At 39.3% G+C, this 14,315-nt stretch overlaps 1 protein-coding gene across 1 annotated transcript in view; it reads left to right on the top strand.

The window, feature by feature from the left end:
• The window catches only part of LAMA3 (laminin subunit alpha 3), a 103,738-nt gene that overhangs the window by 65,479 nt on the left and 23,944 nt on the right, over positions 1-14,315 (top strand). Inside the window, exons 40-46 of the mRNA XM_057367257.1 lie at positions 3,112-3,225; positions 6,924-7,033; positions 8,835-8,915; positions 10,285-10,391; positions 13,066-13,116; positions 13,500-13,651; positions 14,177-14,287. Coding sequence (XP_057223240.1) covers positions 3,112-3,225; positions 6,924-7,033; positions 8,835-8,915; positions 10,285-10,391; positions 13,066-13,116; positions 13,500-13,651; positions 14,177-14,287 — 726 coding nt within the window. The remainder of the gene's footprint in view (positions 1-3,111; positions 3,226-6,923; positions 7,034-8,834; positions 8,916-10,284; positions 10,392-13,065; positions 13,117-13,499; positions 13,652-14,176; positions 14,288-14,315) is intronic.

The following is a 14,315-nucleotide window of genomic DNA, read 5'->3' as shown; positions in this document are numbered from 1 at the left end:
TGGTTGTCACTTTTAGCATAGAGCTTGGCTGTTGCCGTGTTTAAGCACCCAGTGCAGCAGAATAAAGCACCAGAGAGATAAGCAGTGTACAAAGTGCACAAAATGTGAGGAATTACTCTCAGAAAACCGTTGAGCATTACCATAAAGTAGCAAGTGCTGTACTAACCCTGCAAAAGCTTTCTGAATTGAGAATGAATGAATAATATCTAGGCAGGAGCAGCTGCAGAGAGATTGAACAAAAACATATGCCTGGCTTGCACTTCATGTGTGCATCCATTGCTTAGGGCAGCTAATTCATCATCTGCAGAATAACCCTTTTGGAAATACTTTTTATTCTTTCACACATTTATTGCTTTGTACCCGACACAAATTGATGAGCACTGACCAAAAATTCTACTGCCATCCCGTTGCTTTCAACATGCTGCCTTGATAAATTCAGCTGTTGAGGGTTTTTTACCATAACCTGGGGAAAAAGCCAAAGGAAGTGATCAAGACATTCACAGGGTAGTTCATAAGCCCCGTATGTTTATGCAGCATTACTCAGGCAGTGATTTACTGTTCTAATCACCAAGCTCTGTCTGGCTGCCTTAGGTGGGGARGAGGTGATGCCTGCCACACCCCGACTTAGGTATATATTGAGCTCCAGGAACYGCGAGGTTACTTGTTAACCTCAGGAACAGTAATGTGTGCTGAGCGACTTGACTCACGGATAAAGTTTAAAGGTGGGGCCCATCCCGGCACAGAACCTCATTAATCTGAGTCAGAAGCTGGAGAAGAAGAGGCGTAATAAGAGAAAGAACGGTGAGCTCTGCAGGGAGAGCAGCATATGTTCACAGGGGAGCCAAAGTAAAATGGCCCAAGCACAGAGGCCAAGAAATGTAGGATGGCTGGCTGTCACTTTAATGTCCCTGGGGAGTTGTTTAGCACGAGGTATGCAGCAGAGGCTCTCCTATCCCCACCTTCAGGAGAGGAATCAGTGGCAACAAGTTCAAATGGATTTTTACCCGAGACAGGTAATTTGCTCATTTTCTCATCCTCACTTGCTTCCTTCTTTCACTTCATTTTTAAATGAACTAATTTGGTAACAACTTATGCATTACTTAATGTATAAGTAATGAAAAGATTAATCTTATGTCTCAAAGTACTTTGCTAACRAAAGTGTGAACAAAAGGTTTCTTTTAAATTGCTGTTTACTTGAAAGCAATGATCCTAAAAAACACTTGAAAGTGGCTAGAGCTTTATCTTCATGTGGAATCAATTTATCATTTGTGTGGAATCACAAATGCTGCTTCAAAAACAAAGTGCCCACGTACTCCAAATGTGTCATTTTAAAGACAGCATAAATAGAAAAACAAAAGGCTGTACAGATTTGTTTTTCCAAATGCAATTAGATGTATTTTTAAAATGTTTGATTTCTTTTTCTCTCCAGAAAGAGACTTTAGGTAAATGAAATTTATATGCATTTTAGCCTATATTTTACTTAGTCATGCTGTTTAATGTATTTCAGGCCCTGGTTTCTTCTAAAGCCATGKATATTGGCTTCCTGTTGTTCAGGGAAAATATTCACCCTTTAAAAAATGCATCTGAAAAACTTGAACTGTCTATTCTAAATTTAGAATTTAGAATTCTAATTTGCTCACACTGAAGTCAGTATACAAAGCTGTTGATGGTATTATTATTATTCTGCATACTTCTTTTGGTTTTTTTCTCTATTGTCCTACATGTAGAGAAGGCAGAGCGATTGTTGTTTCAACAGCAGTAACTCAATATTCCATTTGGGATCTGCTTTGTGAGAGGTGAATATTTTTTGCCCTCTGATAGTGCTATTGTTGAGAAGTTCTTTGGTTAATCCTGCCTCTGCATGAACACTTACACCTCCAACCACTGGGATGTGATTTGTGACACCGTCCCACAGACCCTTTGTTCTTCCAATTGGTCCTATCAGTCTTACTCTTAGAAAAGATTTATGGCTTTAGAGTTCAACTGTCACTTGTTTTCTGCATGTTGTTGGGGCCAGYCCCTGCCCGAAAGGCAGAGGCAAGGCAAAGGTACAGCTCACAAGAACATTGCCTGAGGCAGGAACCTGGGAGGTGCTGGCTTCGTGGGGAGCACAGCTTTCTCCCCGCTTCCATGCAGCTGCTGATGTTCCTTGCACCACGCCAGCTTAGTTCCTARGGAAAACGACCTACACAATAGAAACAATAGACTTATGTCCACTCATTTTTGTATGGTTGGTGTGCCAGGAATATGCTGATCAGAGAAAGTGGGTGTTAATTCTTARTCTGAATACAGGAGGGYTTCATGCCCAGGAGGAATTCCTTGYGCTTCCCCTGCCCATGGCAAGCAAGAACCTGGTTTTAACAGATTAGTTACTATCTCTCTGCYGTACRTGAACAAACTTGATGTCTCTTGCTTCATTTATAATGTCCCTCTGGTTCAGCTCCCTTTTTAAATCCAACTGTGATCTGACAGYCTGAGCTCCTGCTCCTGTGCCCTCACTAGTTGAACATTCTTCTCATGCTTCCTCAGTCTGCAGGGCAAGCCTGTACTTAGAAATTAGACCGTGGATGTTTTGTTACATCACCCAGCTATGTCTAGGTGTGGCTCTAGCTCTTGGTAGATTTAACTGTGGAAGTCGTGATGAATGTATGTGAAAGGTATCTAGAATTATTTCCAAGGAATGCATTGTAGTGAAATTAATATCAAGATATAACCACTAATTAGTATGTGAGATTTCCAGATGTTCTTCTTTGGATTCACACTACCATGTTCTCATACTCAAATGTTTTTCTGTGGTTTAGAAATCATATTCTACACCTTCGTACATACCCACAGGAAACATGTTTTGCCAGGTGGTTAGAGTCAAAATGATTAAATCATCACTACCGATGTGTCTAAAGCACAAAGTCCAGATGAAACTTCTTCATCTCCATTTGTTGCTATTTACTGCATTAAAAAACTTAAACAGCATTATAAACTTAGGAGAGCTTGAAAGGAAGCTTACACCTTCACTGCTCCTTGGAAATGGCAAACATTTTCRAAATACACTTCCCATAACATGTAAAACTTTCTACCAACACTCTCATTTTTTTCTTTCTGCTTGCTGTTTAGGAGTGCGGCATTGGATTTTATCGTGAGAATAAAGGATTATTTGCTGGACGCTGTGTGCCTTGCAACTGCAATGGAAATTCAGATAGATGTCAAGATGGTACTGGAAAATGCATTGTAAGTAATTACTAACATTCAGTAAATCAATGGGAAGAAAAGGAGAAAAAAACATCTATCTTACTGCAGTATGGACCATACAGTATTGTTAAATTCAACACAACTAAAAATAATCCTTGTATGCCTCATTCTGTACATTTTATATATGAGCATAAGATGCATACACTTGAATGTACATTTAATGTAACTGTAGGTGATTGAAGTAATTTGTGTCCTTGTCTTCATTTTCTTCTTTCCCCTGTAATTTTTGTTAGCTCCTGGTGACAGAAAAGTCACCAAACTTGTACATAAGGAAATGTTTGTAGTTATTTATAATAAATATGAATTTTTATTTGTAAAAAGTCCTGAGCATTTTACAAATATATTACAGTATATTTGTAGAATGCTGACAAACAGCATATTCACGCATAGTCTTTTGCAGAATCTCTTGTTTAAATCATCTTCAGTTAACCACAGTCTACAKCTAAATGGGTTAAAAAATATTGAATTAAGTAAGATGAAATACACATAACAGAAGTTAAATTAATTAGAAAATATCAGCTGTTACAGAAGATGTGGTGGGGCAGATTTTTCTCCCTGGCACACTATTAAACCCAAAGCAGCCCCATGGGAGTGGATCATCCCCCAGCAATGGAAGTGTGATACTTGGCTGACTGTGCTCCTCCAGTTTATATCCATGATGGGTCTTTGAATAGTCTGTCCTGAAAAATTTCACCTTAAAAACTTTTCACTAATTTTTCATTTATTGTGTAAACAAGAACTTTGCCAACATCTTTCATGATCTGTCWTTTCTGTTACTTCTTCCTTGTTCGCAGTGCGTCCATTCTGCCTGCGGTGCATTCCTGTGCATTATGTCATTCTCCCCGACTTTGTTTCAACCAACTGTGTTSCTTTGATGGAAACTATAAAACAATTCAGCACATTCTGGGAGATGACTTACAGCCTGCTGCTTTGGAGGGGCAGGGCAGGCCATGACAGGAAAGTGCTGCAGCGCAGCAAAAAAGATCAGGAAGTTTCACTTCAGATTACAGTTATGAAGGCAAATTTTACTTTCGCCTCATGAAGTGTATGATCTAGGTTTTTCTTTAGTCCTGTCCTTCTCACAGCTGGATTAGCTTTGAGATAGAGTTAAATCAGCCCTTGGCCCTAGGACAAGATTTAGGGCAAGGAAAGTCATTCAGAATAATGTGGTGAAGAATGAAGGCCCTGAGGGCCTTGATTTCCATCATGAACCTCCACCTAACCAGGAGCAAGTTTGTCTCTCTGTAGAGGAGCCACGGGACAAAGACCTGATGTAGTGCAGAGAAGACAAGAGGCTTCTGACTGTGGAGCCATCAAGTTGCACATCCAAAGCGCAAAGCTTGTTCACTTGGCTTCCTGCTCCTCACCTGGAGCCCCAGACCTGAGTACCTGCATTTGTCAGTGTCTCTCCAGTGACAGCATCCAGAGGAGGCTCTGTGAGGGAGGCTAAGCCCAGGCTGGCTCCTGCCCCTGTGCAGCACATTCTTCCCTGGTTCAGGCAGTCGCTATCCTGCTGCTGCTGATGGAAGGAGAGGAATSCACTGCCATGCTGGAACCAGGGGACAATGGAGGAGGTGGAGAAGACTGAAGACCTGGTTCTCATGTGTAGGGAAAAGGCATTTCTCTGCCATTAACCAGGCTTTCTATCCTCATGGTCCTTGCCCTTCCTCCTGGAAGGCATGTTCCCCCAGCAGCAGCTCGGTGCAGAGACTTGCTCATCCCATGACATGTTGCTTCATGTCACGCAGCCCCATGTGTTTCACGTCACCTCAGTGGTTCTGCTGTGGCCTTGACACACTCTGCTCTGACTTCGTTATACCATACCAGTGCAAATTGAGTCAGATGGCCGTTTTCCTTTAGGGTTTGAAATACTTAATGGTTTAGAGATAGTCTGACTTCAGGGGTGTCTCTGACCCTGTGAAACCTGAAGGAAGATCCATGAGGGAGATGCTGCTCTGGCTTTATTCCACTATGCCTTGGGAGCTCCAAACCTTATATATGCCATGYAGCTAGAGGAGCAGCATGGCATATTTAAAGTGGATTATGTGTGAAATAGCTTAAATTTTCTTTGCAATTGCAGAATTGCTTCAATTTCTTTAGAGAGAGTGAGCAAAACAAAAAGCCAGGAGATGAACTTGGGGCGGTGGGAGGAAGTTGGTCTAAGATGAAACCAACACATATATTTTAAATAAATCTCTTTTACTCCTTCTACAGTTGGATTTATTCTTCAGGATTATAAAAAATTGACAGTTATTATTCAGAAATAGTCTGATTTTTCCATTAGGTTTTTGCAGGAACTTATGTGCCAGCTTTTATAGAGGTCGCATTTTAAAATGGTTTCTTTTGCAAACATAGTGCCTTCATGTTACTTGGTGTTTAATTTCATGTCAAATGTCCCATATGGGAACTGGAACTTTTCYTGTTTTCCCCAGAACCTTTTATAAGGTTCTTTAATCAAAATGAAAACAAATTAAGGGTTACTACCTGAGGGAAGAGCTGGTGTGAACAGAATCTAAGGGATTCTGTGTGTGAAGAAATGTGAAGGAGAAGAGAGCATTAGAGGAGATGGGAGAGACAGAACTATTTCTCATTTGAAGGGAAAAATGCCCCTTTTCTGCCAGTCATGACAGTAGGGTCTTCAGACATAGCCCGGAGCCATTAAGGTCCCTGAAATGGAAGCGCAGTTTGTTCAGTAACTGCTTCCAGCCAATTTCCTGCTTTCTTTTTTCCATCTTTTCTTTTATTAGTAAGTCTTCAGCTCTCTGGGATATTCAGTCAGTCTGTTGCATGGAAGGCAAAGAGTTGTAGAACTTGGGAGTCTGAATGCCTCTTGACTGTTGGTCATTTGGAATTTTTATTATGGCTGCTTACGTATTTTTATGCTGTTTATGTATTTGAACAACTTCTATTTTAAATTAGCAATGCTTTAGGTAATGCAAAGGCAATTTCTTCATTCTGTCTCCATAAAATATAAGTGTATGACAATTAGACAGCACTAGAATTCAGAATGTTTCTAAATTAAGACATGATTCCCAACAATTTGATCTTGGAAGAAGTGGCTCAGCTTCATTAGTTTCAATTGTATTATTAGTTTTTACTTTCCATTATTTATTCCAGTTACTATAGAAAAATACAGGTAACACATACACTGGAGAAAGTACATGAAACTGAGTTCTGATCTGAATCTACTGAGAGAAAYGATTTTTGTGTTCATTTAATGGGATTTTTCAAAGTATGTACTTGGGTTCAATTAATTGCATGCTTTTAAATTATATCTGCCTTCTAATTAGTGTTAAGATGCAAAAATATAAAAGTAGTGTATAAATGCACTGATTTTTAATTGTGATATCAAGACAGAGTACATTAATGGAATGCTCCTTTACTAACTATGCATCTGATATTGAGTTTCTTTAAAAATCCGTTGAATTCAACTTGTTTATCTGTTGCTTTTCCACAAGAGGGAGGAAATTGTGTTTTCTTCAGTTAGAAAATAGACTGAAGCTATTCAGTCCAGGACCAGTTCTGTCCTGGTTGTGAAGGCAGTTTGGCAATAAATTCTTGATTGTATGTAACGGAAAAAACATGTTCTCTGAGTAAATTAGCTGCATTTTTACARTAAAGCCATATTGAGTGATAAAGCACTGCTAACTCTCTTGCTTGTTTCCTTTTCATTTAAGGGCTGTCAGTATAATACTGCTGGGGACAAATGTGAGCTCTGTAAAGATGGTTATTTTGGAGATGCCACTCGGGGTTCCTGCCGGGAGTGCCCTTGCCCATATACAAACAGGTACAGTAAAAGCTTGTAACAAGAGTCAAGCCAGGGGAGGGAAGAAGAAAAAGGCAGGGAAAAGAAAAGAGAAAAAAAAAACAAACCACAAAGCCCAAACTCTGCTACCATAGGAATATAATGATCTTCTTCTCTGCTCWCATATTGAGAACTTGGTGGTCTGTCTCACAGCATTGCCTTTTTTAATAACCTGAATATTCCAACTGTCATTCAGATCCTGAACTTCAGAGGCACACTGCTCATAGCCTTGGGGAGTCCCAGGCARTTGTAGTGGGCTTATTTTCAAAATCACCAGCACTTCCTTCATAGTGAGAAATACTGGATGGAGGTCCTTTTTCCCTTACCCTGGGCACGTCTAGAATCTTTCTTGTTTACTGGAATGCAAGATGTTTAACCCCATTACCCTGGCTAGGAGATAAGYAGCAACAGTGAAGCTAGCCTTTTATGGGAATTCAGAAACATTATTAAAATATAAAGATAATATAAAAATCTTAAGGTCTTAAACACATATCTAGATCTCTGAAAGAGTATGGTTGCTTTTCATGTGGAGGATCTGTTTGAAGTGCAAACATACTGAGCTGAAAAGTGAAAAAGTGAAACTTCCTTGGATCTAATAAGGTTGCCAGGCTTTTAAAATTGGACCATAAATTGCATTTTAAATGCATGGTATGTTTAGCCAGATTGTCATCATTGGTAAATTCTGAAACATGTTAAATAAAATCAATATTAAAAATTGAAAAAAAAAAATTTAAAACCCTAAGCTATAAATTGCTGAAGGCAGCACATAGTATTTGCCAGGTGCTTTAACACACGACAAATAACCTTAACTAAGAGATTTAYACCATCAGACAATAGACAGGTTTAAAATTTATCAGAGAGCTCTCTGATAGATCTGGTTTTGACAGCCTTTTCTGCAGATACTTGCCCGAGGCTGACTGAACATGTTTTTAGTCATCATTTGCTTTCAGAGTTCTAAAATATCTAGGAGGCCATAAACCTATGCAGTTTCATAACTGCAGATTAGGGTGGTGAATTCCATCCCTGACATAGGAAATGCACTCCACCTGGCATTACTGGAGTTGACAATTTTCAATCTAGTCAAATACCAGAAATTCTTAGTACAGATCTATGATACAGACTTATTTATCCCACTATTATTGATTAAAAAATGGAAACAACAAACATGTCCTGTCTCTACTTCACCTCCTCCCTTCTCCTTCACAAACATTGAACTTAGAATCCAGACAAGTCTGCTTGAGAGAGCAGAGAATGTTCATTGTGTTAACCAGATCCTTGAGATCCCAAAAATTGTGCACAACTCCACTTGGCCTTGTTTAAAAATACCCTAAACAATATTAGCTGCATAAAAGCATTCTCTAATGTTTTCATCCATTAAAAAGAAAGACAAGAAAAAGTATACAAACGTGAGAAAATCTTGTCTAGCACAGACTATTGATTCTTGCCTGCTAAGATAAAATAGCTAGCCAGACTTGTATTAGTTTATGACTTCACTATTAAGGTTTATTGTAGGCATTCCTTTGGGTAGTGAACTATTATACACAGTCCACAGGACAAAGAAATKATTTTATTTTTTTTAGTCTGAGGAAATAATTTACACAAAAAAAAATACATAACTTCAAAGAATTCGTCACAGTAAATTATCTAGAGGCAGTTAAATTAGCTGCGAAGTAATTTGATGGTGTAAAAACTTTTTTTATCTGAAAGTCATTAAACTGAACCTCTAGAGTGTAAAACCTATTTGATGATAGGTTCACAATAATATTTTTGCTTCTTCTCAAAGCTTTGCAACTGGCTGTGTGGCAAATGGTGAAGAAATCCAGTGTCTMTGCAGAGAAGGCTATGCGGGTGCTCGTTGTGAACGGTGAGTAAACTCTTTCTTAAAACCAAGAGTTTTGAGAGACACAATGAAAGGAGGAATGTGTGTATTGGGACAGACACAAGCACATATGCACAATATGCTTAGGAGTAGCTTACTTAAGGAGTAGCTTTTATATGAACAGCTGCTAAAGAGGGGTGCTGTGGTGTAATTCCAGTCACAAACCCAGTGCTCCCTGGAGAAATGTAAGCACTTCTCCAGAGATACTGGCTGCACCATTTTTACCAAAAAGAGGTGTCTGCCTCTTTGCCTAAGTGTGCTATGCCTTGCCTTATATTACACTCTGGTAATAATAACTCCAAMTTATTTAATCCCTTTTCAAGTTTTCCTCCAGTGTACATGATGATGCCTCAGTGGTCTTAGTTATGCAACAGCAAACACGTAACATTTTGCACCATTCCCTTCATCCCAAATCATTCTAATGTGCTCCACAGCTGGAGCTTACACACATCAGGCTGAAGCCATTTCTTTTGCTGGAACATTGCAGCAGTTTGGCAAAGCAAGAGAAGAACAGCGTGGCAGTATCAGGCAGGCCAAGGAACCAATTTCAATGAGTTTTGAATGCAGAGTGAACTGAAGTGTAATGGAGTGGTGTTGTCTGCTTTGGAAATTTGAGGCCAATAAATTATGATGTCTCATCTGAAGACAGGACCTGCAGTTGGACATAGTCTTGTCCTTCAAGACTGTTACCTTTGACCCAGTCTGATTTCCAGGTTATAGATATTTTCCAGATATAGCTGTACCCAGCTGCTGATCATGGCCCTATGGTCCTGCATTACCACCTTTATRGGTCTTACCATAGACTGACTTCGAGGAATATTAGCTATCCTGTCTAAACAATGTATTTTACCTTTAAAATATTTAGAGATCAGTCATACAGACTGCTTTGCTGACGCGAGGCAAGAGGGTTTATCACCCAGCAGAAGGGTAATGATGTCATTCAGTGCCATTGCTGTTTGAAATCTCAGCTGTGCATGCAGTATGATCCTCCTCAATACATGTTTTCTGCTGTGTGTATGATTTGCTTAGTTAAACCTTGTCAAATAATCTTTGTATGTATGTATSTGTGTACATTGGTTTTTTTTCAGATTGAGTGAATTATTCCTGCAAGAGCACAGTGGGAGTTCTTTTATTTTTAGAAAAAGATTCTGCAGCGCTCACGAAGATATTTTTAGCATAGTGCAGAGGATACTGTAAACCAAAAATATATTATTTCTGTCTAAGTCAAGACATAAATCAAAAGTTCTTGAAAGTTTTTTCAGGAGRATAACTGGGTTTTTATCTTAAGGGAAAGTGTATTTCACAAAAGTAGCTTCAACTGTTTAATAAAAATTACTTCTATCTCTTTATCTAGCTGTGCTCCAGGAYATTTTGGAAACCCACAAAAATACGGAGGCTACTGTCAGAAATGTAACTGTAATAATAATGGACAGCTGGCTAGCTGTGACCACCTGACTGGAGGTATGTGAGGGCCTGTGAACATGCAAGGGAACATTTTTTCTCTCTGGGAAACAAGTTACCTCTTTGGATAAGCTGAACTGAAGGAAAGATCTAGCCTTACAAGAAATGTAGATAATTTTTTACAAAATATAAGACTTCATGAAACATAACACCATGGTAATAGACAGGCTGTCTGAGTCACTGAATTTCCTCTTGCAATCCATTTTATCCTTCATAAATTTCCCTTCATAAATACTGCCAACTTTATTTCGGTTTTATTTCATGGCAGTGTTTTTAAATATATCATGATTCCTCTACTGACATGGTTAAACCATATAATGTGAGTCCATGTTATGGATTTAGGAAACTGAGCATCCTTAATATGCCTTYTTAAAATGTATTTGGCACAGTTTAGTGAAATCCTCGGAGTCTGCATCAGGCACTGCCTTCTTAGGTATCCGAGCTGACTGCATTTGCAGTGGTAGTTAGAGCCCAATCCAGGAGGCTCTTTTATAAATCCTGCTACACTCCGCTTTTCTAGCTGAGGCATCCATGATTTCCCAGACTCAGTCACACTACTAGTAAGCCCTCACATAATGCCATGGGCATATGTTTGCTTTATCTATTATAATTCTGAAATAAAGGGCCTGATCCTACATTCCTCAGACTGTCTTTACCTTGATTCACCTCATTCCTTTTGGGACAGTCTTTTATATTCAGAAACACAGGCCACTGCTCCTGAGATGTCCTTGATTATCCCAAAATGGCTGATTTTCATTCAACAATAAAATTTCACTTTTCTTTCCCTGCAGACAGATTTTGTTTCTCATTTGTTAGAAAAGTTTCCAACTAATAAGTTCCAAATATTTCCTTATTCTTCATTTCTCTGCACTGCTGTTCGTACTGCAGTCTGGTWACTGCAAGGAACCCATTGTCTTTGCTTGGCCACAGAAATTAGAAAAAACAGCAAGTGATGTGAACTGCTGTTGGCAGCTGGTGCTATTTTTCAGTAGCTTGTTCTCATTTCATATTTCATCATTGAAGTAATACATCTCTATTGTATCATACCTTGCRTGGAACACATCCAAGCACTGTTTGATGTTTTATCATTCCTTTCTTTTTTGAAGCAATTGTTTGCTAGGACAGACTAATCCATAGGGCAATATTCAACAAGCCAGTTTGTGTTCCTCCAACTACATGTCCTGATCAGCCGTCTCTTTCTCTGCATTAGGAATRAAGCCCTCTGTGATCATTGGCACAGCATGTTCTAGCACGTTCCTTTTGTGTGATGTTCGGCCCTTGGCCAGCACTTCACCATTTCTTGGCTGATGATGTTGGGGCACAAGCTGTAATAACAGTTTTATTTAATTGATACTTCACAGTGACTGCTGAAACGTGTCTGGTGTTAGCTGAGTTACACAACAGCAGAACTGCAYGGATGTTTGAATTTGGGAGAAATTTCCTTCTAGCTCTTAAAAACATTCTATATGACTCGTCTTCTTTTGGCAGCAGTGATCACTACCAATCCCATTTCACTTCCTGATGACTTAATGTTCAAGTGCCAAAGGAAATGGCACAGCTAGGCAGTTTGTTCCAGGCTGTTTCATGCTGCTGTTAAAGTTCAGGTCCAATTTTATCACTGTATCCTCTCACAAGTTGCCAGCTGTTGTTCTCTTGACAGCAGCAGCCTATACTGAGTGCATCCTTTTCCTTCAGAGTAAAAGACATGGAATCATTAAGGTTGGAAAGGCTTCCAAGATCATCAAGTTTAATCTTTGATCAAGATGCACAGCCCTTTTCATTTTCAAGAGGAGATGAGAGCTTGGCAGTTGGACCAAGCCTGTAAAAGGAACGTGGGTGTTGAGATGGGGAGATTCCTGTCCTATATGATGGCATTTTTAGGAGCCAGTTTCTCTCCTGCCTTCTAGTAGTTAGGATCCTGGGATGTCACTCCACATGCACCTGGAGACTGTTAAGCTTCTTAGAACAGGGTTAGTAAAAACCAAAGAAAAGAGTGCATTGGACAGGAAGTCACTTGTGCTGGCTTGTTGGATAGTCTGAGGGCAGTGTTTGTTGTAAACTCCTATCTGTGTTCCAAGCCTTGTCTTACGTACTGTGCCTCCATCGACGCACACACTGTTAATTTCTCTCAAGCTTGATTAATACCTTAATCTTKCAAGCTGTGACAGGCATGAAGGAAGGCCATAAAAAATTTGTCAGTTCCCTGTGGGTAAGACATTCTTTGGGGAATTAGAATCTGTGGTTTGAACCTGGATACTAAAGTAGATAAAGGGGTTTGAACCTATGTCCTGGGTAAAGTACTTTAACAATATAATCTTGTCTCCAACTCTGGTGGTGTTATTCTAGGCAAATTCTRGTAATTTGGCCCATTGTGAGAGGGTCTCCTGCTGCTGCTCAAGGAGCATATATTGTAGGCTTATAGTAGATTTCTTTYGAGGGATGGAAAAGGTGTTGCTTTGAACAAGGCATAAGTGGGAGTTGATTATGCTCAAGCCTTCTAAGCATTACAGCTCATTCACAGTGGGTATGATTTATAAAAGGGCAGSATCATGTTTTAGTGGCTACCAAACATGAAAAGTGAGGGAAAAATTGCAGTAGTATTTCCATAAGAAGACTTTGGAGTAGTGTTTCCACAAGAAGACTTTGGTTACTAATGAACATCTTGTGATTTCAGAATGTTTCAATAATGAACCAAAAGATGTGGATCCCAATGAAGATTGTGATTGTAAGTAATAAAATAGAACTGCACTTGGATTAGTTTCAGCTGGCTCTGAATACATACTGAGGACTCTTTTAAGGGTGACAGAGTTTAAGAAGGACTGAGGTATCCTATAATGAATGTGTTAAAAGCAAACATTCAACCAAATACTTGTAAAAATTATTAAAGAGGTGCTCATTTAGTCAGATGTAAATGGAGCTTCCTCCTTACTTGTGGCTTAGGTCACATTCTTTAGTACTGCCAGCTTTGTTGTTGCCTTTGYTCTTCAGGCAGCACCAGCTGACAATAGTCAAAGCTTTTCCATTGCATGTCACTTATTAATGTGCTCAGTGAAATGTTCTTTGTGTTAAATATCAACGATATGGATTGATTTCCACTGCTCTCTCCAGCTTGCGATAGCTGTGTGATTACACTGCTGAAGGATTTGASCAAAATAGGTGACGAGCTTCAGCTCATTAAGTCTCAGCTGCAAAAYGTCCATGCCAGTAGCCACTCTCTGGAGCAGATGAGAGACCTGGAAACACGCATCAAGGACTTAAAGGTAGGCACACAGGAGCAGAAAAGTGGATTTCAATGGATTTCAGACTGGGAACTTTTGCCATAGTTTTGTTAGTTTGCAAGGAGACATACATGAAGTCCTGGATTCCAAATACCAGATGCTGGCAGCACTGGGCTTCACCTGTTAAAAGGTAGCTGTGGTTTCCATTCCTCTGAAAGAGAATTGGTATCTGCTTTTTCTGAGGTCTGCTCWCTTTGAAAGTTATATCTCTGATGTTTCCCTCCAGCTATGTCTTCTTCAAGCACTTTGTATATCTACTTTACTGAAAACCCCCAACATTTCCRTTGCCATTACCAAAATTCATTCTAAAGAAATGTTCTTTGGTTGGAATAGCAGTTGCTGTACTCACAGATAAAAACCCCAGATTTTGAGAAGGAATTAGTTCATTTTCATATCAGTAATTCTGCTTTTTTGACCTTGGACAAGACTTAACTCAGTGARTTTTTKGCTTTTTGTCTGCTGTGTACTAGGTGATTTATTGGATTATTTTTATCCTTTTTTTTTCAGGGCTTATTGAATAACTACCGTTCTGTTGTTCATAATCAAGGTTCAAAGGTAGATGAGCTGGAGAGAGAATTCATTAAACTAGATCATGATGTAAATGCTCTTCAGGAAAAGGTGACTTACCAAATCAATTTTAAAATAC

The sequence above is a fragment of the Malurus melanocephalus genome, unplaced genomic scaffold, assembly GCF_030028575.1.
Source record: "Malurus melanocephalus ecotype Western Australia unplaced genomic scaffold, MMel_1.1 scaffold_76, whole genome shotgun sequence".
Taxonomy (NCBI): domain Eukaryota; kingdom Metazoa; phylum Chordata; class Aves; order Passeriformes; family Maluridae; genus Malurus; species Malurus melanocephalus.
Note: the sequence above shows the minus strand (reverse complement) of the source record. Positions and strands in the feature narration are given on the sequence as shown.